The following is a 25,388-nucleotide window of genomic DNA, read 5'->3' on the forward strand; positions in this document are numbered from 1 at the left end:
TCCTAAACTTTTTAGCTAGTTAGCCTAATTTTCCAGGCTTCCACCTTGTTCCATCAGGGCTCATACTGGGAATGTAGAAGGAGGCATCTGAGTGGTTGTTGAATAAATGAACAAATATAGAACTAAACTGGCTACTGCAGAGGGACTGCCTAACCAATCCCCCCCACCCCAGAAGCAGGTCACTGCTATGTCTGCTGCAATCCGCTTTGGGCCCCATTTCCAAAGTAGCCACATGGACAAGAGCCTGCCTTTCAACCATGTCTTCAAGTTACATTCAGTGAGTTCAAGGTCCTGTTAGAAAATAAACACATACAAATAAAGAGCTTTCCTTCAGGCCAACAGTAACTGTTTTAAAAATATAATGGGACAAACATTCCGTACATTCTTAGTGACATCAAACGTTAAACATAATACAATCTAAAACCTTCTTCTCAAGTTAGTTTTTAATTTGAAGGACATTCCAATTAATATCCCAAAAGAGCTTTCTTGAAAGAAAGAACTTTCTTGAAACTTAATACAATGGCTGTGAATTTCATCTGGTAAAATAAATAGCCAAAAAAGTAGCCAAGAAATAATTTTTTAATTATTTTCTTCTTATTACTTTTAATGTTTATTTATTTTTAAGAGAGAGAGACAGAGACAGAGAGACAGAGACAGAGCATGAGTAGAGGAGGGGCAGAGAGAAAGAAAGACCCACAGAATCTGAAGCAGGCTCCAGGCTCCGAGCTGTCAGCACAGAGCCCCAAGTGGGGCTTGAACCCATGAACCATGAAATCATGACCTGAGCCGAAGTCGGATGCCCAACCGACTGAGCCATCCCAAGAAATATCTTCTAAAGAAAAAGTAATACGGAAAGGCTTTTACCACATGATGATAAAATGTTCAAGCAACGTGAGGGCAGAGCTAGAATTTACAAACAGATGAATGAAAGAAGAAGTTACCCAGCAGACAAAATTGGTTTATATGTACATAGTCAACATATGATATACATGGCATTTCAAATTCAAGGGGAGACTTTTTTTTTAAGGATGCTAGCATTGCAGGGTATAAAATATATTTGAAACAAAAGGGGGAAAAAGGGAAACTCATCAATATGTCACAGATAACACCCTTTGGGTGGCCCGAAAGCTGTACCCCCGCATTCACACAGAGAGGAGGGTTGGCATTGCAGTAAAGCATGGTTTTTGAACCCGAAGGAGCTGGGCTCAGGCCCAAGGGCTGCCCCTTAGCAGCTAAGCCCTTGGGGCATGTTACTGGATCCGTCAGTATTAGGTGCAATGGTATTGCTGATTCTTGGCAAGTAGTAAACGCCCACAAAATGCTACCAACATTCCCCCAGCTTTCAGGCTTCATCATATGTTTACAGACACAAATAACTTGTTCTCAGAATTTGCATGAGACGCATAAGCCCCAGATGCTGGATTCTGCATAACAGCAACAGCTTGTCCGTCCGGGGTCCCCGCCAGCTGGGGGAAGGGGACAGGACGAGGGTGTGGCGGAGACTTGGCTCCAGGCCCTGGGGTGGCGACAGATGAGCGGACTCTCACTTTGGAGATGAAATTTACCCTTCAATTATAGGCGCTTTCCCCCAGACATCAAGCTAAACACGGAGTGCGGCCAAGACTTCCATTTTAAGCCCATAATTGGCAAGTTTGGTCCTGAAACCCCATCATGAGTCTTCTGTGAAATTGCAGTGTCCTTACCGCCTAAAAATACGCAGCTCGCTTTGGTCATGCTGCAAAAACGCCACTTATACTGACCATGAAAATAGTAACGCGTGGAGGACATTTAAGAAAATGAGAGCCCAGCGTCTGCGGCCAGGAAGCCGGGTCCCAAGGTCAGCATGACGTGGCTCTGGATTCTGAGGACGGCCCCCACAGATCCAGGAGGGGGTTCACCTTCTCCGGCTGCGTCCACCAGAAATCTCATACCGTTATTTGATGGCTTCTTGGGATAAACTCTTTTTCTCTCTTTTTTCTTTCTTTTTCTTTTTATTAAGAAGAAAAAGGTGTGGTCTAGGCTTTTTTACCGTTCTAATTTTAGTGCTCTGGGCGTCAAAGGCAGATTTGAGATAAAAATGACAGGCTTCCCTATATAGCTAAGAGCGCGGGACTGTCCAAGGCAAACACCTTTTCATACCTGGAGACTGTGTTCCAGAAAAAGCGCTCAGCTATTTAGGAAGCTTGGAGGGGATGGAAAGAGCGTTGGCCGAGAGTCAAGAGGGCTGGTTCTGTCTCCGGCTTGGTCAAGTTCAGCCCTGTGTTCTTGGAAAGTCATGTAACCTCTGTTTCTGACTCCTCGTTCATGAAGGATGCTTTGGAGTCCCTCCCCCACCACTCACGCGGAGCTCTGTGGGAATCAGCTATAATGACATTTTGCAGATGGGAAAACTGAGACACTGGATTAACTCCCTTAGAGCGCTTAGCTGATTAGTGACAGCACTTTGTAAACTGTAAAGTGCTGTACCTCGGGGGGCCGTGCTGTTCCTCTAGCACAAGCGAGATAAATGCTCACAACTATTTCCTATAGGGATGAAACCACTGTGGTCTTCAGCAAATGGAGTCAGAGACAGAAAGGAAAAGCAAATGAACACGTAGATTCTTCTCCATTAACTATCAGTGATGCACCCACTGAGCAGATCTTGAGAATTCTAGAATCTGCACTCTCAGGGACCGTGGAGGGCTCTGCTGCGAGGCAATGTTTTGCCTCCTTTATGCTCTTTGTGGACAGAGGAAAACACTCATCCCTCTAGCCTCACAGTCCTTCCTCACAGTGGAAACCTACGGTCCCCGTTCAGGGTCACCTCTGTCCTCACAGGGACTCTGGTGCTCTGGAAGGTCTCTTGACCTGCGCCAAGCCATCCGTCTGACAGCTGCGCCTGGCCTGAGCCCCTCCCTGTTGGTGTGACAGATGTGCAGAGGGGGGTGGCAGCCCCGGGGAGCAGCGGAGGGCATGGGCTCTGTGCATGCAAAGCCTGGGTTTCATTGTCGCCCCACCCCTGAAGGATGGAACTCTCTGGGGCAAGCCCAGTTAACGTCTCGGCCTCTCATTTCCTTCATCTTTAAAGAGGATGTTTTAGCCGCTGATTTCCAGGAAACAAACTCAGTGATGGAGATTTGCATGCAGGATGTTTTGTGCGCGGGGCTCGCGGGAGCAGCCCTTGTAAGGAAGGGAGGGGGCGAGAATGGGCACTGGGGCTGGGGGGAGAGGCAGAGCCTTTGTGCCAACCAAACCACGGCCCTGCAGATCCCTGGGCGAGCTCTGAAGCCGGGCTGGCCCTGCAGAGTCGTCCCATCTTGAGGCAGGGGGTTGGACCTTTGCACACCACGAGGACTATTTCTGGGACACAGGCTGGGACCCTGGGAGGGGCGGCAGCTCGCCTATATCACAGGCAGTTTCTGGAGGGGACGCGGCTAGGAGCCTCCAGACACCAGCTTCCCAGCGCTGGGGAAGGGAGAGGCTGGGTCCTGAAAGGTGGCCCGGGCAGCACACCACAGCGCCCATTATGGAAAGCAATGGTCTTTTCTCCATCCGAGGCCTTGGAGAGGATTAAATGACGTGGGGTCTGGGAGGCCCTACACGCCGCACCATGTGACGTCACTGATATGTGTATCTGCTATTATCGTTGTTACCCGGCTTCATTCTGACTGTTGCGTTGTAGCATGCGCATTATGATGCTGGCCTTTTCTGTCTTACTCCTCTCCCACTCTACTGAGCTGTTTATTAGAAACAGCCATAGTTTTGTGGGTTTTTTGTTTTTGTTTGCTTTTTTTGGTCTTTTGTTTCTTTTACCTTTGCATCCACAGGGTTGAGCATAGAACTCGGTTCATAAAAACTTGTAACACACCACTGCACAATGGAAAGATGGATCAAGGCATGGGGTCGCAGGAGAATGGAAGCCGCAGGGAGGATGCCCTGGGGCTGCTTCTCCGGGGGCGCCGTTGTCTTCATCATTACAACATGGGAAGCTGTGTGTGACTCATGTCCCCTGCTCTCCCTCCTAGTCGCTCCGGGCACATGGCAGACCCTGGCCCTCTCCGCAGTAGTTGTTGACCCATCCATCAGGAACTTTGATGTTGCCCACATCAGCACGGCCTCCACCAGTGACTTCTCTGATGCCAGAGACTTCTGTTTGTTGGGTAAGAGGAGTTTCCCACCGCTCCCTCCAAGGTAGGGTGGTTCATTGGGACGGGGCCTCACACGGTGCTGCCAACATCCTGACCTCAGAAGCACATGGGAGACCCTAGGGTGATCTGGAGTGCTTGGCCAGACAGGAAGGGATGAGCCTGGGGACAGACCCTGGGTGGGCCCTCCTCTGCGGTCTCCTCATCCTCCTGCCGGGGTGGATCATAGTCAAGGTCCCCAAAGGGGTAAGCCGGCCAGAAAGAGAACAACGTTGAGGCAGGTCAGAAGACAATGAGAGGAAGGATCTAGGAGGCCAGTCTGAGACAGAGGAGATGAGCAGAAGCTATGATAGCAGTCCTCAGATTCTAGATGGGCCATCGTGGCAAGGAGGAAATGTACTTGTCCTGGCCAGGCTCATGGGTCAAAACTAAGACCTATGGGTAAAACTCAAATTTCAAGAGCTCTTTTTCAGTACAAAATAAAGACATATCTAATAGGCAAAGCTGTCCACTGATGCACACTTCTTTTAGAGGGTTTCTGGTCACTGGTATTTAAACAAAAGCTAGATAACCACTTGATAGAAATATTTTACTTTATCTTTAAAAGTAAAAAGACTTCATCTTCTGCAAGAGCCTGCGATTACATTACTCCTCCAATTCTTTGATTCCATGAATCTCCTCACCTGCAAGGCTGGATAGCAATATGCATATCTTATAGAAAGGGTCATGTATAGATGTACAGGTTGGACACTGCACAATTCTGTGTGCTGCCATAGCACAGACTGGGCTATGAATGAGGCCCTTAGACACAGCCTCCCCAGGTGAATGAGTCAACACTGTTTTCAGAGCTGTTCTTAGGACTGAAAATCCTTAATGCCATGAATAATTTAAATTATCTACCAGCAGGACCTGGTACCCATGGGAAAGGACATAATCCCTGGTGGAAAATTGTGGGTGTGATGGGAGAGCTGGAAAGGGAGATAAGACTGAAGAAGCAGGCAAGGGCTGGAGCATGGAGAGCTTTGTCTCTATGGCTTAATCCTAAAGCCACTGGGGAGCCATGGAGTTGCTTCAAACAAGAGAATGACAGGAGCACATTTGTGAATTAAATAAACAACCAACAACCTGATTTTTGTGTGGAAAATAGATCTATAGGAGAGTTAGGTTCCCCCCAACCACAATTCTATTCCCAGCCCCTGGTACAGTACCAGGGATGTATAGTAGATGCTCAAATAAATAAGTAAATGATTGGATGGATGGATGGATGGATGGATGGATGGATGGATGAATCCCTAATTGGATGGATGTATAAATGGATGGTTGCATGGATGGATGGGTGGATGGGTGGATGGATGCATGCATACATGATTAGATGGATAGACTGATAGGTGCACAGATTCATAGATGCACAGCTGGATGAATGGGTGGACTGATGGATGAAGAGATGGTGTGTGGATTCCCAGATGTATGACTGGATGCATGATCAGATGGGTGAATGGCTGAGGCGCTACCTCTGAGGCCCAAGCCTCACTCTTCTCTTATTCCATAGAATGTTCCCGTCACCAGGCCTGCCTCGTCACCACTCTGCAGACCCAACCCGGTGCTGTGAGGTGTGTATTCTATGCTGATACCCAGATCTGCACACATAGCCTGCAGGCCCAGAACTGCCAGCTTCTGCTCCGTGAAGAGGCCACCCACATTTACCGAAAGCTGAGTAAGTCCCATCCTGTGCTTTTGTGGCTATTTCTGGGAGCCTGGATATAGCTGGGAGGGACTGTCCAAGCATGTGGTGACTTGTGGGCAGTGGCTTTTGAGGTTCTTAAGGAAAAATTGGTCAGTTATCATGGGCAAGGTGGCTGGCATTCATTTCAGATGGACTGAAGGAAGATGAAAAGCCTATATGTATATATACATACATACACACACACACACACACACCACATATATACATATGTACATATATATATATCATTGTGGTTTTTTATTTTATTACATTTTATTAGTTAGCATACAGTGCAATATTGGTTTCAGAAGTAGGATTCAGTGATTCATCACTTATATACAACACCCAGTGCTCATCATAACAAGTGCCTTCCTTAATGCCTGTCACCCATCTAGCCCATCCCCCACTCATGTCCCTCTATCTACCCTGACTTTGTTCTCTATTGTTAAGAGTCTGTTGTGGTTTGTTTCCCTCTCTTCTCTTCCCTCCCCATTCTCATATGTTCATCTGTTTTGTTTCTTAAATTCCACATATGAATGAAATTATATGATACTTGTGTTTCTCTGATTTACTTATTTTGCTTAGCATAATACATTCTAGCTCCATCCACATCATTGCAAATGGCGAGATTTCATTTTTTTTTTTTAATGTCTGGGTAATAGTCCATTGTGTATATATACCACATCTCTTTTATCCATTAATCAGTCAATGGACATTTGGGCTTTCTTAGCCTGGCTATTATCGCTAGTGCTGCTATAAACACTGTTGTACATGTGCCCCTTCAGATCAACATTTTTGTTGGTTTGGATAAATACCTAGTAGTGTAATTGCTGTGTCATAGGGTGGCTCTATTTTTAGGTTTTTTGAGGAACCTCCACACTGTTCTCCAGAGTGGCTGCTCTAGTCTGCATTCCTACCGACAGTGCAAGAAGGTTTCCCTTTCTCCTCATCCTCACCAACACCTGTTGTTTCCTATGTTGTTAATTCTAGCCATTCTGACAGGTACACAGTGGTATCTCATCACTGTGGTTTTGAGCTGTATTTCCCTGATGATGAGTGCTGTTGAGCATCTTTTCATGTGTTTGTTGGCCATCTGGATGTCTTATTTGGAAAAGTGTCTATTCATGTTTTCTGCCCATTTCTTCATTGGGTTATCTGTTTTTTGGAAACCCTGTTTCGAAGCTGGAACTTCTCTGTGCCACCTTTATTCATGTATCCAAGATATGGAAGCTATCAGCCTTTGAGTTTCTTAGCAAAATGATCCAATGGGACACTTTTTATTATCATTTTGTAGTTTAGGCAGTTCTGTCACATGTCTTATCTCCATTGGTCCTCATACCGGTCCTGAGGTGGCGTGATAAGGGTTTTATCCCAGCTTAGAGATCAAGAGACTGTGGCCCAGAGAAGCCACTTCTCTGATTTCCACAGCTCGTGGTGACAGAATGGGAACTTGGAACCAGGCTTCCTCTGTCGAGATGCAATCTGCTCGCACCAAACCACATTGCCTAACTACCGAATCACCGTCACCATGGAGAGGGCAGCAGCTCGCGGCTCAGTTTCATTTAAAAACATTGAGTAAGGTGCTGTTATGTCCCATGTTGTGCTAGGTGCTGGAGATACAGGGATGAAGCCAGCAAAGGGAGAGCAGCCTAGAAATCCATCACTAAGTGACACAGTTAAGACCCGTAGAACAGGAAATGTGGGAGCTGGGCGCCTGGGGGAGCCACCTCCCCCATTAAATGTGCTTATGGGATGGAATTATTCACATTTTTTAAAAAAGTGTTACTTTTTTCTGCCATCTTAACCTTCTAGAGAAGAGGTTGGCAAACTTTCTCTGTAAAGGGTCAGATAAAGAGTTGTGGGTTCTATAGGTCTGTTACAACTATTCCGCTTTAGTGGAAAAGCAGCCACAGAAAATATGTAAATCAATGGGTGCGCTGGCGTGCCAATAAAACTTTATTTACAAAACCAGGCACCAGCTGCATTTGATCCCACCCTGCCCCGGAGCACTGGGGGTTGCCAGGCCTGTCTTGTGGCTCCTCAGAGCCTCCCTCAGAGGATGCCACGTTCATGAAATGTGGCTGTTTTCCTATAAAGGAAAGGGATGGACTCTGAAGGTTCTGGTGCTTTAGCAGCCTCAGTCCTCAGTGCTTGCCTGAGAGCCTGTGACTTACAGCTGAAGCAGGCGATCTTGCCAGAAGGAGCTGTGGGCTGAGACCAGCCATGGCTGCTGACTGAGACCAGATTAAAATGTGTAACCGTTTCCTTCCATCTTGAGTTTCCATGGAGTTCTTTTTTTTTTTTTTTTTTATTTCTCGGAGAGAGAGAGACAGTGTGAGCAGGGGAGGGTCAGAGAGAGAGGGAGACACAGACTCTGAAATAGGCTCCAGGCTCTGAGCTGGCAGTCAGCACAGAGCCCGACGCGGAGCTCGAACCCACGAACCGCGAGATCATGACCTAAGCGAAAGTCAGACGCTTAACCGACTAAGCCACCCAGGCGCCCCGAGTTTCCATGGAGTTCTAACCAGCAATGCAGTGTTTTTGTAGCAAAGTTTCACTCACTATTTCTTTCCTTCCTCCAGTCCTTCTTCCTTATTTCTTGTCTCCCTCCCTCCCTTCATTCCTTCCTTTCCTTCCTCCCTCCCTCCCTTCCCCTCTCTCTTTCTCTTTTTCTCTCTCCCACTCCCTCCTTCCCTCCATTCCTCCCTCTCTTCCTTTAATTCATTCACCCACACACATGTGGTGTGTCTGGCACTTGCACGGACTGGGCTTGGACCACCACAGACCTCATGTTATGTGTTCCCAACATCTACATACTGTAGGGACTGCTACCATTCCTATGTCACAGGGGGAAATTGAGGGTCAGAAGAACTAGGAATTACGATTAAGGAATTAAGAATTAAAGCCCCAGTCTGCCTGTCTCCTCGGACCACCCATTGGTTCCTCCTCACCGTGTTCCTTAGTGGCCCGGAAGTCCTGAACGCACACTGTCCCTGGGCTTCTCAACCCTCACGCCGTGGACATCCGTGGCTAGATCATTCTTTGCCGTGGGGGCGGTCCTACAAATTGTGGTCTGTTAAACAGCATCCTTGACCTCTACTCACTAGATGTCAGTAGCTGGCATTTCTCATAGACCCTTGGGACAACCAAAAATGTCTCCAGACATTGTCAGATGTCCCCTGGGGACAAGTCACCTCCAGTTGAACCACTGCACTACGCCACGCTCGTGAGGAAGCAGTGGACATCTGCCCTGTCTGTCTGCTTCCTCTCTGTGCTCCTGGGAACAGTACATGGAGCTAGATCTGCAAGCAAGCAGCGAAACTTTTCAGCTGGCCCACCGTGGAGGCGAGCAAACCAAACACACCTGCTGGACATAATAAGGGATTTCTCTCTCCCTGTCCCCCTCGCGCATGCGCGTGCGCATGCAGAGACAGAAAGAGATCTCTTCACCGGCATTTAGCCTTTCGCTTGTGCAAGGCCCCAAGCCCTGTGGGGAAGCAGACACAGACCCGTTTCAGGTCCCAGGTAATGGTATTTGGCCCTGAGCCAGGGTCCCACAAAAGTTGACTGACTCAATCAATGGATGCGAGAAAATGTGGTGGAGGAGATAAGCGACTGCAGTGAGGGGGATTAGCATTACGAGGAGGGGGTGGAAGGCATTGGCGGCAGGGCAGGCTGGCAGGTGGCTAGCTTTGACCCCACAGGCCAGATGGAACTGGGGGATGCAGGAAGGGAGAGAGGGCATTGCAGGCAGGGGCGGTGGCCTGGAGAGCTGGCCCTTGACCCATGTGAACAGGCAGTGATCACAGTCGGGGTCCAGAAACCCTTAGAATTCCACACCTTGAAGTCCTGGCAGCTACCCACCCCTGGCCCCTCAGCCTGTTTTGTTAGCATTAAAATGCAAATAGAGGCCCACAGTGCCTTGGCCGAAGTTCCGCAATCCCGAAGTTCTAAAACCTAGAAAAAAAATGTTTTTAGTGCATTTGCAGCGAACTTATTATCTAGGTCCAAATCTGACCTAGAGTAACTGAAGAAATCAGATTCTGTTCATCCCTGTTCATAGGAGTAAGCCACGCACTTCACCCCAGAAATTATCCATGTGTTCAGTGTGTTCCAAGCCTTGCCCGATTCTGTATCCCTCTGTTCTCTTTAAAAATCTGAGTAATTCTGAATCATGGCTCGCGTCTGACCCCAGTGTGCTGAGGAAGGGCTTGTATCCAGCGTGAGGCTCTGCCTGGCCTCCGGTGGGAAGAACCAGGGAGGCAACACGCTTAGCGAGGGGATTGGTACTGTGAACTGCGACATTCAGTGTCTGGTAACCATCAGCTGTACTTGCTGTTAAGTTGGTTTTCACCTTGGAGAGTCAGCTGACCAGACTCAGGCTGTTGGGTTAGGGGTATGAATGAACGACCGACATTTTTAAAGTGCGGAAGCGGTGCTTTGTTGGAACAGAGCACCCACTGTCGTCTCCTTCCCTCCCTGCCCCCTGACTGTCCTCCTCACAGACAACACTCTGCTCAGCTATGGGACGCCTGCACCTTCTGTGACCGTCACCCCCCACGGCCAGCTGCTGGGCAGGTCCTGGGCCGTCCGGGTAGGCACTTGGTGGAAGCAGGTGGATGAGTTCCTGGGAGTCCCATACGCCTCCCCGCCCGTGGCAGAGGGCCGCTTCCGGGCGCCGGAGCCCTTGAACTGGACAGGGTCCTGGGATGCCACCAAGCCACGGTGAGGATGTAGGGTACATTGTGGCGAGCGCGTAGGGAATTCCTCTCCCGGATCCACAGCAGCCGAGGCTTGGTTACAGAGCAGTGCACTCCAGTTTGCGTAGTGGACGGGGGCGGGGAGCGTATTAGTTAAGGCGGCCTTCAGTGCTCTCACAGATAAACCCTCCAGATATCATTATCTTGCTCCTGTAAAGTGAATTTGGTGATGGAGGGGCCGGTGTGTTCTGCCCCGGGCGGTGGTGACTGGGGGACCCAGGCAATCCCACCTTCTGCAGCAAGAACATGCCTGGACTTGGCCTCCAGGAAAACAGAGGCTTCGGAAGGGTCTCCATGGACAACGCTGATGGGCCATGCCTGGGGGGGGGCGTAGGGTGCACCCATCGCTCGCACTAGTTTGCATGCGGTTGGAACTCGGCCTCCTGGCGGGGGCTGACTGGGTGGGGCTGAGAGCTACAGCAGAGAGAGAACAGCACCTGAGCTAAGGAAAAACATTTTTAAAGGGCTGTCCCTCCCAACAGGAACAATCTTCCAAGGAGATTTTCGAAAAGGTGAAGGGGGGTGTGTGGAGTTCAAATCCTGACTTCCTGCCTCATTGATCACCTTAGTTTCCCTTATCGCCTCCCGTGCACACACCACTTTTTTTTTTTAATGTTTTATTTCTCGGAGAGAGAGAGAGAGAGACATCGTGAGCAGGGGAGGGTAAGAGAGAGAGGGAGTCACAGACTGAAACAGGCTCCAGGCTCTGAGCTGGCAGTCGGCACAGAGCCCGATGCGGGTCTCAAACCCACGAACCGCGAGATCATGACCTAAGCGAAAGTCGGACGCTTAACCGACTAAGCTACCCAGGCGCCCTCACACACCACTTTAAACGGTTGCCACATTGGAGGCTTTGTCATTTTCCAAACCAGCTACGTTCCCAGGGCCCGCGGAAAGAGCACCGTTCTCCGCTCTCCCTTCCTCACTTTCTGAGAGATGCCTGTGGCTGTCCCTTGTCTCCCAGGAGTGGTGGCGGGCACGTCCGCAGGCCAAGGCGAGCAAAAGTGAGGGGCTGGGAGCTCTTGAATACTCCAGGCAAGGGGCCGTGAGGGCTTAAACTCTGGCCGAGGCAGGAAAGTGCAGAAAGCCATGGAGAGGTCTCCCCCAGGGCGAAAGAAAAAGAATGCATGTGCACCAGTCACAATGTTTTACCATGATCGGGTGGGTCCACGTGACAGGTGAGGCTCTGGGTTGTAGTCGGAGAGCTCGCCTTCTCCGCGTCCAGCGCGAATGTGGCTGGGGGGGGGGTGCATAAAGCCCCCTGTGGGGTAGGTACCCTCGTGCTGCCGTTGGGTGTGGCCCAGACCAGTCTCCGCCCTTGTGGCTGGAGATGCTGAAACTGGCGCTCTCCGTCCTGATGCGGACAAGTCAGACAGCACGCCCGGCAAGTTGGGGCACACCTGGTCTGCATGCTTGAGCCAAGGTCCGAGCGACATCCACCTCCCCCTTCTCTGTCATGGGCATCCTTCTCGGAGCTGGCACCGTGTCCCTGGAGGGTGTTCCTCCGCAGCCCTCGACAGAGAGGGGTGGGAATCCTGCTGTCCCTTTCACAAGCTGCCCTCCCCGCTGCCCATTGCCCGAAGCTGCCTGATCGCTGCAGAGCTGGCGGGCCGCCGGGCCCTTGGCCAGGACAGTGGGTTCTGACCGACAGTGGGCAGGAAGGGAAGACGAGGCATGTGCCCTTGGTGGTTGACCTGGAAGTCATCGAGCCTGTATCCGCAGGGCCAGCTGCTGGCAGCCAGGCACCGGCACGCCCACGTCTCCCGGCGTCAGTGAAGACTGCTTGTACCTTAATGTGTTTGTCCCTCAGAACGTGGTGAGTCCGAAGCCCTTGATTGTCTGCCCTGAAAACTGCCCCATTAGAACCCCCCCTCCTATTCCCGGAGTTGTAAGATGCTTCACCCCTGTCCTCCGGGGCCTGCTCGGTCTGCCCCCCAGGGCTGTCCTCTCCGGCTCCCGGCTCTGTGAAGAAGCAGAGGGGCCTCCTGGTTCCCTGCTGGCCACACCTCGTGCTGCCCGCATCCTCAGGCCGCCCCGTGGGAGAGGAGGCCCGGTTGTCCTGGTTCAGTTTTCCGAGAAATATTCGTAAAGGGCCTGTGTTGGGGCACACTGGTCCGGGCGGGGCGGAGTGGTGCGGGAAGCAGAGGGAGTTGCTTTTAGAGGGAAGGGCAGAGACTGATAAGCAAATAAGTCCTGAACAACTACGGTGTTGAGGGGACACAGACAGGAGGTGTGTCGGGTGATGGCCAGCAGGTGCCGCTGGAACAGGGGTGGGTGGGGAGGTGTGGGGCAGGCGGTGGGTGATGCGGGTCTCTGGGAGTGCGAGACAGCCAGAGTGGGGGTGGGGGGAGGGGTGGAGCCCGACTCCAGTTCATCCACAAATGAGGAAGTGAGCAGCACTGTCCTTGGAAGACCTCAGAAGACCCCCCACCCCTCCAGGGACATTGCCACATGGAGTCTTGTTTGGGGCAGTTCCAGAGGGTGAGGTTTGGGACCGTGACCCTGACCCTGGTTATGCCCCGATTTGAAGCCTGAATCTGCCTAAGTAGCAGCCCTGACCCTGACGTTGAATGTTTGAGTTTCCTGTTGGGGGGAGGGGAGAAGGGTCAGGGCGCTCGGGAGATAAAGGAACTGATCAGTTTTAGGAAACATGAGTTTTTGGTGATGCCAATCCAGTGTCATAGATGTCGTGGTACCTGTGACCATGCCACCGCTTACTGGTCCCCTGGCCTCCCAGCAGTGAGAGTCCACTGCCCTTTGGACATTTGACCTCGACAAGATGGTCTGAGTGAGCTTGTCACGAGGCCTCCCAGACGTCAAAGCTCTTGTGGGCTGCACTGCTAAGCACATGGAGCCTAGGGGGAGGGAGACAGCGGGCCCCCTCTGCCTAGCGCTGGTCACCCCAGACCTGGGATGCTGGAGTAAGGTCTGGCTCCCAGCTAGTCTTCCCCTGACCACTGCCTCCCTGGCCTAGAGAAGGTAATCATGTTCTATCTGCTCTGGTTACCGGTTCTGAAAGTGGGAGAGAGAGAACATCTGGCTCATAAGTTCTTGCAAGAATTAAATAAAACACTGCATGGAGGCTAATGAGGCTGGAGATGGCTGATGGGGGCCATCGGAGGTGACTGTGAGTGGGAGAGTGTCACAGGTGGAAGAGCCTGGGAGAGTGTGCTGGGAGGGGGCTGAGGCTGGAATTCTGGGTCAGCCCCTTCCTCTCTGTACGTGTTTTAAAAAGTTTCTTCGCCATTCCAAGCGTCTGCGTTCACACCTGTAGAGCAGAGGCGCTTATGGCCATTAGAGCATCTGCCTTGTGGGGCAGAAGTTGTAATGAGGTGTCCACGGTGACCACACTCAGCACGGCGTCTGTCAGGGTGGGTCCTCAGCCAGGGTTTGCTGGTGGTGAGGGGAGCACGTGTGTCAGAGCCCGTGGCACGTGGCTGGAGCCGCCACCATGGACTGGAGTCCAGGTCAGGTCCCCCAGACGGAGCATTATACTCTAACATCAAAAGGTCAGCTTGGCTTTAGATTCTGCCTTGCTGCTTCCTAGCTGTGTGGTCTCAGACGAGCTATCTAAGGTCTCTGAGCCTCTGCTTCCTCATCTGTAAAGCGGGAACAGTAATCATACGCGTGGCCCCCGGAGATGGTTGAGGAATGGATAAGGAAGATGCGTAGATGCGGAGCACAGCGCCTTGCTCTCAGTCAGTGCGCAATAGAAGTGGCTCTGTATCCCCAGGGTGGGGGCTCAGGGACGCGCTGACTGCATTGAAAGGGCTCACCGGGGAGGACCCAGAGGGTCTTCCGGAATGAACTAGGGGCCAGAACCGGGGTGCTGGAAGACTGCAGGGCTCCAGCCGATGGGCTCCCGGTCTGCCGTGGGGTGCCATTTCCACCACCCGCTCACTTTGGAATGTGAGCAGAGCATGCACATTTTAAAACAGCTTATCAGGGACATGAGGCCGATCAGTGTGCTGGTGCTGCTGGAACACAGCTCCGCTGGCCGGGGCGCGTACACGGAGATCCATTTTCTCACCATTTTGAAGGTTGGGGGTCCAAGGCCAAGGTGCCTGCAGCGTTCCTTGCTTCTGAGGCTGCTCTCCTTGTACAGCGGATGGTCGTCTTCTCCCTGTGTCTCCATCCACATGTCCCCTTCTTTATGAGGACACCAGTCATACTGGTTTAGGGCACACCAGCTTAATCACTGCCTTATAGGACCCTCTCCAAATATTGTCACATTCTGAGGTCATGGGCATCAGGGATTCAATCTGTGAGCTCTGGGGGGACACAGCTCAGCCTGTAACACGGGACTCCATGTGCTTACGAGGCAGAGCTGACAGGAAGAGTCACGTGTAGGCTCAGAATCGGGCACCTTTTTCAGAAAGGGCCAACCGTAGCCTCCTATGTGTCTGCTCCCCGCAGGCCCCCAACGCGTCCGTGCTGGTATTCTTCCACAACACTGCAGAGGGCAGGGGGAGCGCAGGACAGCCGGCCATCGACGGCTCCTTCCTGGCTGCCATCGGCAACCTCATCGTCGTCACCGCTGGCTACCGCGTGGGCGCCTTCGGGTTCCTGAGTTCCGGTGAGTCACTGGTGTGGCTGTGACCGCCGAGCTGAGGCCGACTCTCAGTGTGCATTCAACCCCTTCTTCCCAAAGCCCCACCTATCACTTCGTGGTCCCCGGCCCTCCTCCAGCCCGGTGAGCTCTCAGTGGAACGTCTTGCACACCTCTGAGGCCACCCGTACGTGAGAGAGTCGCTACCACTGATTGAACTTACCTCGTGCGGAAGCTGTTCCAAGTCCATTACGTGTTTTATCTTCTGAGTGTGTGTGTGTGTGTGTGTGTGTGTGTGTGTGTGTGTGTGTGTGTGTGTGTGTTGAGGCCTCAGAAGTTCAGACCCTTGCTTGACATCGGTAGTCGGGAAAAAGCAGGGCCTGGATTTGCCACCGAGGTTGACTTGCTCTAGAAAACGATACAAACAGATTATAGGTCGTGGGCGCAGAGGGCAGCCATTTGGCTCCACGTGAGGGCGGCCTCAGTAGTGCTTCCTGTTTCCTGTTTCATCATCTTGTCCCCTATCCAGTCCTAGGGCCATTTGTCCCCGTGGTCACACCCTCCACCCTCCGCACCAGCACCCAGGGCAGAACTGAGGTGTGGACACTCTCATCGTCCTCCATGACATCGCTTCCTCCATGCCCAGCCCCCACCAGTGGTGGGGACGCTTGTCAAACAGCCATGGCGGACGGTGGACACGGTGACCTGGGAATCTGAAGGGCCGAGGGCCAGCTCTGCCATTCGTTGTCTGAGTCTCATTCATAAAGCCCTTCATTTCTGAGTCTCAGATTTCTCCTCTGTAACATGGGAATAATTTTACCCAACTTCCAAAGTTTTGTGAGGCTCCAGGGAGGTCCAAGGATCTCATTTAAGACCCGAATGCGTGACCTGCTAAGTAAGGATGGGTGGGTAACAGGTAGCACGGCGAGAATAAAGGACTCTTCTAGAATGTGGGTGAGTGGGTAGGTACCCTGCATGGGCAGAAACTCAGCGGTGCTGGGGAGCGAGGGCTGGGTGGACCATGTGGCATGAAGCCTTGAGCGCATTAAAAGGTTCTAGGCCTGCACACCAAACACAAAATGGGCACCGAGTTAAGGCGAAATACAACCAGATGCCAATGAGGGAAACGTGGATGACGAAGAGATTTCAGATTTTCTTTCAGAGGGGACAGGGTCAACTGCCCGAGTGCTTAAAACTTTGCCTGGGTTTTCTTTCCTCTTCTCAAACACAACACTGACAATGATTTGCTAAGTCAGTAGCTCCTATCTCTGAAGAGGCAGTGAAATTCAGGACTCCTCCTGTTGAAGGTGGTCGGGTGGAGCTTTCCACAGACGGGGCTGACTCCTTGGCTCCAAGCCTCACCAGACCGAGAAGAGTGAGTTTCCATGTGTCACCCATGCCTGCGGGGTGGGGAACCATGATTTCCTGGAGTGTAATCTTACTGAGAATTCGTGTGCTTCTGGGAAGGCAGATTCATTTCTGCTGCCAGTGGAGACAGTGTCAGGGGGAGGCAAAGGACGTTTCCAGAACTCCCAACCCTTCTCATTCCTGATCTGGAAAGCTGCCTGTTCATTGCGCTTTAATGAACACAGTGAGAGGGAAGGAAAGTGACATGAGAGTGCCAGCCTACCAGACATTGCTCCTGGGTTACCTCGTGTCATTCTTACAGCAGCTCCACGAGACGGGTACCGAAGGGCCATTTCACAGATGAAACAGTGAGGCTCGGAGAGGCGGAGGAACGCCACGCCCCACAGTTAGGAGTGCATTCTGGGCTTTGAATCCTGCTGGCCGAACAGCAAGGGAAATTTATCGCTCCCTCGAATGTTTAGAACTGCCCTTTGGATTCCCTGTGCTTCTGTGTGCAGAGTAAGACTGGTCTTTTACATTCATTTCGCCAGACGGTTTCTCTTTGCTTTATTTACTAGACTCCCCAGTTGCCCCCACATTCCCTGGCTCTTGCCTCTCTCCCATCGAGCCTCCCTTCAGTTCTGCTAGGAGAGGGGAGCGGCGCATCCGGAGAGAAACAGAGACACGGAGGCGCTAGGATGCAGACGCAGCCTCCCTGACCACAGCCAGCCCGGCCGCCCCCGCAGTGATCCCCTGACGGGCTCCGCAAGTGCCCACAGCCCTGGGGGTGCTCCGGAGGGGACGGGAACGGGCGTGCGATTCCGCTAACCCCCAATAAGTTGGTGACGCAAGCACACCATCCCCTTTACCACTTAATAAATGTATACTAGACAGGCGCCCGGGGGGCTCGGTCGGTTGTGCGTCTGACTTTGGCTCAGGTCATGATCTCACTGTTCATGAGTTAGAGCCCCACTTCAGCCTTCCCACTGTTGGCATGGAGCCCGCTTCGGACCCTCTGTCCCCCTCTCTCTGTGCACCCCCCCTCTCAAAAATCAACATTTAAAAAAAGTAAAAAAAAATGTATAATAGATTTTACTACTGAGAGTGGTTTTAAGTTTATAGGATAATTGAGCAGAAAGTGTAGAGAGTTCCCATATACTCCTTCTCTGCTGCCTCAGTCTCCCCTATTGTGAACATCATGCATTGGTGTGGGACGCTTGTTACCATTGATGAGAAGATACTGATAATGTATGATTGACCAAAGTCCACAGTTTACAGGAAGGGTCACTCTTTGAATTGTACATCCTGCGGTTTTGATAAATGTATAATGACACGTTTCCACCATCATATGTCATACAGAATAGTTTCACTGCCCCTAGGGCTCCACCTGTTCGTCTTTCCCCTTTTCCATTTTATTTGTTTTTTTTTTAAACTTTTTAAAAATGTGTTTATTCTTGAGAGAGAGAGAGAGAGCGCACGTGTGTGAGCGAGCATGAATGGGGGAGAGGGAGACACAGAATCCGAAGCAGGCTCCAGGCTCTGAGCTGTCAGCACAGGACTGGACCCAGGGCTCAAACCCACAAACCGTGAGGTCACGACCTGAGCCGAAGTCAGACACTTAATGGACTGAGCCCCCCACGCATCCCCATCCGCTTTTCCATTTTCAATAGTTGGAAACTGCAGTTCACAATATAGGTCTGGAAAGAGACGGGCTGGTTTGAGTACCAACCTGAGCCTAGTGCCCTGCACGGCTCACAGGCTTTGTGTCTGAGCAGAGCAGGGTCTGAGGGCAGCTCTGTGGGCCCCAGGGGCTCTGGGCAGTTCCCTCCCTCTACATCCACTCACAGGTTGCCCGTCTCTCAAACAACACATGGGCAGATGACGGGGTACGGGTGGGTGGAAGGCAGACACCTGGCCCCTAGCAGGGGCTCACAGGGTTAATGCCCCCTTTCTTTCCCTGGATGGAGCTCCTTCAAGGCAGGGTTGTGTTATGGTAGCGGCTCCGCATCGGCAAGTAGCTGGCACAGAGCTGCCCCTGGGCCACAGCAGCCGCAACAGCCTCTGGCATTAACTGAGTCTACGCACATTATCTCATGCGATCAACACATACGGCACCTGCTGTTGTAGCCCAGAGCGGAAATGGTCTTCCGAGAGCTCCAGACTCCAGAGGCACTTTTCGTATTTTATTATTTTTTTAAGTTTATTTATATTTATTTATTTATTTATTTATTTAGAGAGAGAGAGGGAGTGGGGAAGGGGAAGAGAGAAAGAGAGAATTGCAAGCAGGCTCCGAACTGGTAGCACAGAGCCCGACATGGGGCTCGAACCCACGAACCACGAGATCATGACCGGAGCTGAAATGAAGAGTCAGACGCTTAACCACCTGACCCTCCAGGGGCCCCAGAGGCACTTTTGAAAAGGGATGGAGGAGGCATGAAAACAGAAGTTCATGGCAGTGAGCCGACTGGACAAACTCACGTTCTCATCAAGAAAAGAGAAAAGCCCAACCAGACTCCAAGGGGCCCTGGTTCCTGGTGAGCTGGGCACTTGGAACGGACCTGAGGTGGCTGGTCCCCGGGTGGGGTTGGGGGGCGTTTTCCCTGCCTGGATCTTGCAGGTGGGACAGACCCCAGGGGGCACACGGCACAGCGATGATCATTTCTCTGGCAAAGCAGTGCAGTGGTAATGGGGCAGGTGGTGTGCAGGCTCGGAGGATGAGTGGGCGGGTCGGCCCGCAGACCCTCTGCGGGGTGCGTGGACAGACAAAGTGCGCTTTGGCCAGGGAGTCAGTCAGAAGGCCAGGCGCGGGACCGTCACCATCACCGCGTCATCCCCGGGGCCCTCGGATGCCTCCCAAGAGACACGGCCACCCTCCAGCCCGGAGGATGGGCGCAGAATCCTGTCTCGGTGGCCGCCCCTCCGCAAGTGCAATTTCCGCTGCACAAGCCAAGGCACGCTCTGCAAAGAGCATCTGTGAGAGATTGCCGGGGCCTAAGTCTGTTTTATTCTATTCAAGCAAAGCTAAACAAATTCTACAGTGCTTTGTGCCAGGCGCTGCTCTGTTGCCTTTACGATCGTGAACAAATTCAAGCATCCTCGCAGCCTAAAGAGACGAGCGTGGTTATTATTTCCGCTTTATAGACAGGGAAGATCAAGTCACACCCAGCGGCTTGTCCAGGGGCCCCTCAGTGCCGGTAGGTGGTGGAGCTGGGGTCTGCACACAGCCGGGCTGGCTCTGTCACCTGAGCGCTTGGCCTCTCCCCTGCTGCCTCTTATTGGTGGCCATCAGCGAGACTGGGTCAGGGCCCACTGTGAGCCTGGAGGGCTTCGGAGGGATAGTGGAAGAAATCTAACGAGCCGGTGCGAACCAGTGAGGGAGTGAGGGAATAGTTAGATATTGGCTGGGGTGGTTCTACGGGTCACAGGGTCAGGACACTGGAGGTGGAAGGGCAGGTCAGGGCGGCTGGGGTGGGTGCACAGGGGTGGACATCTGCTCACATCTGTCTCCCTGCTGGACTACACAGCTCATGTGTGTAGCAGGATGAAGCCACGGGGGCTCCTAGTCACCCACAGCCAACCAGACTGCAGGGGGATGAACTTGGCCTTGATGGCTGGGCAAGGGTCGGCGCTGGAGAGTGAAGGAGCCCAGACGGCTTGGATGGGTTGAGTCTATTCTTAGAGGATCTCAAAAGCCAGGAAGATGTTTAGACTTGATGCAGTAGGAGTGAGGGAGTCAGGAGGGCTTTCAAGTACAGAAAATTCCATAACAGGAGGACTTAGACATTTTTCATGAAAATAACACAGTGCCTTGCACATCATAGACTTTCCAACCAGTGTTTGTTGAGTTGGACTGAGTGTGAGAGTTCCGAGGAGGCATTGGGATCGACGTCCCGACTTTATCTTACATTTGCTTCTTGCGCCAAAGCAAACATTCCCCTGGGTTACAGGTTCCTTCTCAGTGAAGGAAGGGGCTTGGCGTGGACTGTCCGAGACCAGCCGGCTTGCTGCCTGCGTATGCGCTGCTGATGCCGTGTGTCCTGAGGGCCAGGAACACGCCTATCTTGCTCCCCATGGAACCCGAGGCTGCACCTCACACCAGGAAAAGCCCAATTCAGACTTGTCTCAAGAGCAGCCCCTGAAGGCCCCCTCCCCATCTGACTTCCTCAGGGTTTGTAGACCCCATAATGTCAACAGTGTCCTTGGGAAGCTGATATATGGGAAGGGAGAGTCAGGGACAGCCACCCCCAACCCTCCTACATTGTCGCTGGAAACACAGGCTGCTGACGTCACTTCTGAGACGTCCAGGACCGGGTCCTCCTCAGTTGGCACCCTGCTTCCCTGCCCTGCCCGGGACCTCAGAAACAAACGCATTCCTCCTAACAAGCGGAATGGAAGCGCAATCCAGAAAAGTCACGGTGAGGACGCTGCTAATGTCTTCACCAAAAGCAGAGCACAAAATGCATTTGAAGAAATTCTATGAGTCTTCCCAGCTGGAAGAGTAATCTGTGCTATTATGTCTCCTGAGCAGGCATTCTCGTCAGCTTTGTGAGCACCAGGTTGGCGAATTGGGATGCAAGATCCTTCTAGTTTTCTGTTTGGGATTATGGAGTCTCGCTGATAGTTTCTCCCTAGATACTGAACCCTGTTGATCATCGCTAGGTCATTCATTCGCCTGACATTTCCTAAGGACCTGCTGTGTGCCCCTAATTTCAGTGGGGAACACGATCTAGCAAGGGAGGCGATACCCAGGTGACAAGTACCCGGATTGGGGAACCCTGCTTCACCGGAGGGCTGCCTCTGAATAATGGCATTGCAAACACTTGAAGGATGGCTGGGCCAGAGGAAGAAGATGAGGAAGGCCAGGGGGAGGCCAGGGCTCTGGGCAGAGGAAACCCCATGTGCCAAGCACCCGCCTGGAAGAGAATGACCCCAGTGTGTTTGAGCAACTGATAAGCCAGGCATGGGGAGGAGATGAAGGGAGATGGGACAGACACCCCAGTCCCATGGTGTCTTGAATGCATTGGGAGAACTGAGACCATGTCCTAATGGGATGAGGTGGGAAATTTTAGACAGGATGGGGCAGGGTGTGTGTGTGTGTGCGTGAGAGAGAGAGAGAAAGAGAGACATGATCAAAATGATGCTCAGAGAGCATCTGGGTGCCTCAACTGGTTAAGCATCTGAATTGTGGTTTCGGCTCAGGTTGTGATCTCGCAGTTCGTGGGTTCTCAGCCCTGCATTGAGCTCTGCGCTGACAGTGTGCAGGCTGCTTGGAATTCTCTCTTTCCCCTGCCCCTCTCTCTGCCTTTCCCCTGTGCCTCAAAATAAATAAATAAACATTAAAAAAAGTAAAAAACCACTCGGGATGTGGCCTGGAGAATCAGAGGGAGAGGAGCATGGATACAGGCCAGTGAGAAGCACTGAGGAGGTTAGTGGGGAGAGAGTCCGGAGACCCCGGAGCACCCGGGGAAGAGAAGGGGTGGGGGTGGAGCACAGCAAGTGTCAGAGAGGACTCCGAGGTTGTGCAGGAGCAGACCAGGTGGGTGGCGCTGCATTAGAAGGAGGACGTGAGAAATTCTGCAAAGGGTCCTGGCTGCATGCTCAGGGGACTTGGAATCGATTCACTTTGAGACTCAACGCACTTGAAGTGCCTTCAGCAAGGTAGCCTCTTGGAGACTTGAGCTGGGAGGGGACTCTGCCCCTGACACTCCCAAGTCATGAGCAGGTGGGTGGTGGGTGGAGGCATGGGATCTGTTGGCGTTTCCTAGAGCAAAGTGGGGGACTCTCAGCTTGAGCTAGAAGAGACCAGGTATCTCAGAGTGCTTAGCTGTGTAGACCGCCAACGAGGATCCACTGGATTCAGAGGATGGCCAGAAGGCATGGGCATAGAATGTCCCAAGTCCCGAGGAGAAGAATATGTCTTTGCTATGCTATACGTTGTGTGTGTGTGTGTGTGTGTGTGTGTGTGTGTTTGTATGAATCACATCATTAAGAAAATACTGCTGAGCTCTTCAGTAAATAAATATTTACTAAATTCTAGGGGCACCTGGGTGGCTCAGTTGGTTAAGTGTCTGACTTCAGCTCAGGTCAGGATCTCACAGTTCATGGGTTCGAGCCCCACGTCAGACTCTGTGCTTATAGTTCGGCCTGGAGCCTGCTTCAGATCTGTATCTCCCTCTCTCTGACCCTCCCTTGTCCACACTGTGTTTCTCTCTCTCTCCAAAAAAAAATAAAGATTAAAAATTTTTAAAAATAAATATTTACTAAATTCTATGAAAAAAGAATAGAGATCAACTCTGCTGAATGCTACTGAAGGTCACAGAAGAGGCAGTAGGATGGAGCACCTCAGCCAGGCCTGGTCCTTGTCAGGGAGGAGGAGGCGTGGAGGGCCACCACATGGGCTGAGATAGGGGAGCATCCCCACTGACGTGCCACACCAGGTGGTAATCTGAAAGCGCACTGACTCTAATGTAAACAGCTGCTCGAGCAAGTGGCCCCACCTATGGTGGGAAGGCTGTGGCCCAGACACGCTGAAGAATGACGTTAGGGTCTCCTACCCAGCAAAGACTGGACACTCCTCATTCTGGAGCCCATGCTGTTCCCACTGTCCTGACGCATACGGCTGGCCAGGAGTCCAGGTCCCCCAGAGGCGCCGCATGCCTGGCTCAGACACCACCAGGGTGACCAAAATCCAGATTGTAAAATCACAGAGGGTAAAAGGCTCTCCTCTTTCTGCAGGCTCTGGAGAGACGAGTGGCAACTGGGGACTGAGGGACCAGCTGGCGGCTCTGACCTGGGTGCAGACCCACATCGCAGTGTTTGGTGGGGACCCTCGACGTGTGACCCTGGCAGCAGACCGTGGTGGAGCTGACGTGGCCAGCATCCATCTTCTAACCACCAGGGCCTCTGACTCCAAACTCTTCCGGAGGGCCGTGCTGATGGTGAGTCTGTGCTGCCTTCAGCCATGTTTTAGATACTGGTGAGGTGAGGGGGTCCTCACTTGCCTCTTTTTTTTTTTTAATTTTTTTTAATGTTTTTTATTTATTTCTAGGAGAGAGAGAGAGAGAGACAGCATGAGCAGGGGAGGGTCAGAGAGAGAGGGAGTCACAGACTGAAACAGGTCCAGGCTCTGAGCTGGCAGTCAGCACAGAGCCCGACGCGGGGCTCGAACCCATGAACCACGAGATCATGACCTAAACGAAAGTCGGACGCTTAACCGACTAAGCCACCCAGGTGCCTACTCACTTGCCTCTTAAGACCAGTTGGTTTTGATTGCTTGGTTTCCTTTATCCATGTTAGCTCATGGCCATCTTTCCATGTGCATGTGACTCCAGGATGCGGAGGGACTCCCCTGACTACAGTCCAGCATCCTAAACTGAGGGAAGTTCTAGATGGGGAACTGCTTCTGTTTTGGGAGATTGCCTCAGTAGGGTTTGGTGATCTGAACTCTTGAAGACATCTCTTGTTGATAGAAAAACATAAGGGGGTAGAGTGTAGGATGAGATGCTTTCTGGTCAAAGAAAATCTAACGATGAGGGCACAGTTTAGCCGATATGACACTGACTACACCCAACAGTATTGCTCATGACAGTAGAGAAGTGAAACAAGAGAGTTCTCATCTACCTGTTCCCCAGTGTTGCTTCCCTGACCTTCTCGGGTTTGAGCTTAAAAATATTTCCTTATGCTGTCTGGTTTCTTCAACAGCCCATGCACCAAATCTCCTGCTGAGATTCAGTTCTGGTGGTGTTTCTTTGGGGAGTACCACTGGGCGATTCATCCCCGTATCTAATCCCTTCTACCTCATTGTTGTTTCCTTTGCCTGTGGGGTGAGGGGAGGTGGAGCCCCCAGAGCCTGCCCATGTGGTGGACCAAAGAGTGGCAGGCAGCTGGGTCAGCAGCCACAGGGTGAAGCATGGAGCTTCCAAGGTTTGGCCAATCGAGTCAGTGACTGTTGAATGAAGGCAAAGAATAGAATGCAGCACTCATGAGTCTACTGGGTGGTTTCATGAAGTTCCTGGTCGATGATGATGATGATGATGGTGATGACGATGATGATGCTGATGATGATGATGATGATGGTGATGATAATAACGATGATGATCGTGATGATGATCATGGTGATGATGATGGTAATATTATCATACTGATGATGGTGATACAATGATGTTGATCATGACAGTAACTATTATGGAAGAAATAGCCTGGCTGATCACAGCATAAGCCCTGAGGGTTATTCTGTCATTGATGAGCTTCTAATTTTGTGGAGCATTTAGTCTGTGCCAGGTGCCATGCTAAGGGCTGGCAATGCCATGCTAAATAATTCATGTCCTAGTTCTTGGGAAGCTTGTAGGATACTGAGGGGTGTGGGACAAACACTTAAAGCAGATATTTAAAACACGGTCTTAGGGCACCTCAGAAAGAAGCCCCTATCCAAGCCCAAGGGAAGGAGGGAATGTCCAGGGACACTTCCCAGGAGAAGGCATGTCTGAGCAAATGCCTGTGTAGGCATTGAACCACGGGCACAGTCCCAGCACTCAGGGACAGCTGGGCTCCTCGCGGGGGTCTGCCTGCCCTGGGTTGCGGTGCGGGACAGGGCAGGAGTGATGGAGACGGGGAGGTAGAGAGCAGCTGGACTACACCGAACATCTTGGGTATCATCCTCCATGATGGGAGCCATTGAAGGGGTATGTTTGTTTGCATGTTTGGTTGGGTTCCATTTGGTTGGGTTTCCTCTTTTAACCATTTTCAACTGTACAATTCAGTGTCATCAAGCACATTCAATTATAGTGTTGTACAATTGTCACCACTAATCATTTCCATCCCAAACAGAAACTCTGTACATATTAAACAATACCCCCATCCCCCTGGGCCCCAGCCCCTGATACCCC

The 25,388-nt window shown here is 51.8% G+C and overlaps 1 protein-coding gene across 1 annotated transcript in view; it reads left to right on the forward strand.

Moving 5' to 3' along the window:
* Positions 1-25,388, forward strand: part of TG (thyroglobulin) — a 251,055-nt gene that overhangs the window by 124,825 nt on the left and 100,842 nt on the right. Inside the window, exons 38-43 of the mRNA XM_077750014.1 lie at positions 4,005-4,139; positions 5,674-5,838; positions 10,353-10,572; positions 12,330-12,423; positions 15,024-15,183; positions 23,239-23,441. Of these exons, the coding sequence (XP_077606140.1) occupies positions 4,005-4,139; positions 5,674-5,838; positions 10,353-10,572; positions 12,330-12,423; positions 15,024-15,183; positions 23,239-23,441 (977 nt within the window). The remainder of the gene's footprint in view (positions 1-4,004; positions 4,140-5,673; positions 5,839-10,352; positions 10,573-12,329; positions 12,424-15,023; positions 15,184-23,238; positions 23,442-25,388) is intronic.

The sequence above is a fragment of the Crocuta crocuta genome, unplaced genomic scaffold, assembly GCF_008692635.1.
Source record: "Crocuta crocuta isolate KB4526 unplaced genomic scaffold, BGI_CrCroc_1.0 scaffold119, whole genome shotgun sequence".
In the NCBI taxonomy this organism is placed as follows: domain Eukaryota; kingdom Metazoa; phylum Chordata; class Mammalia; order Carnivora; family Hyaenidae; genus Crocuta; species Crocuta crocuta.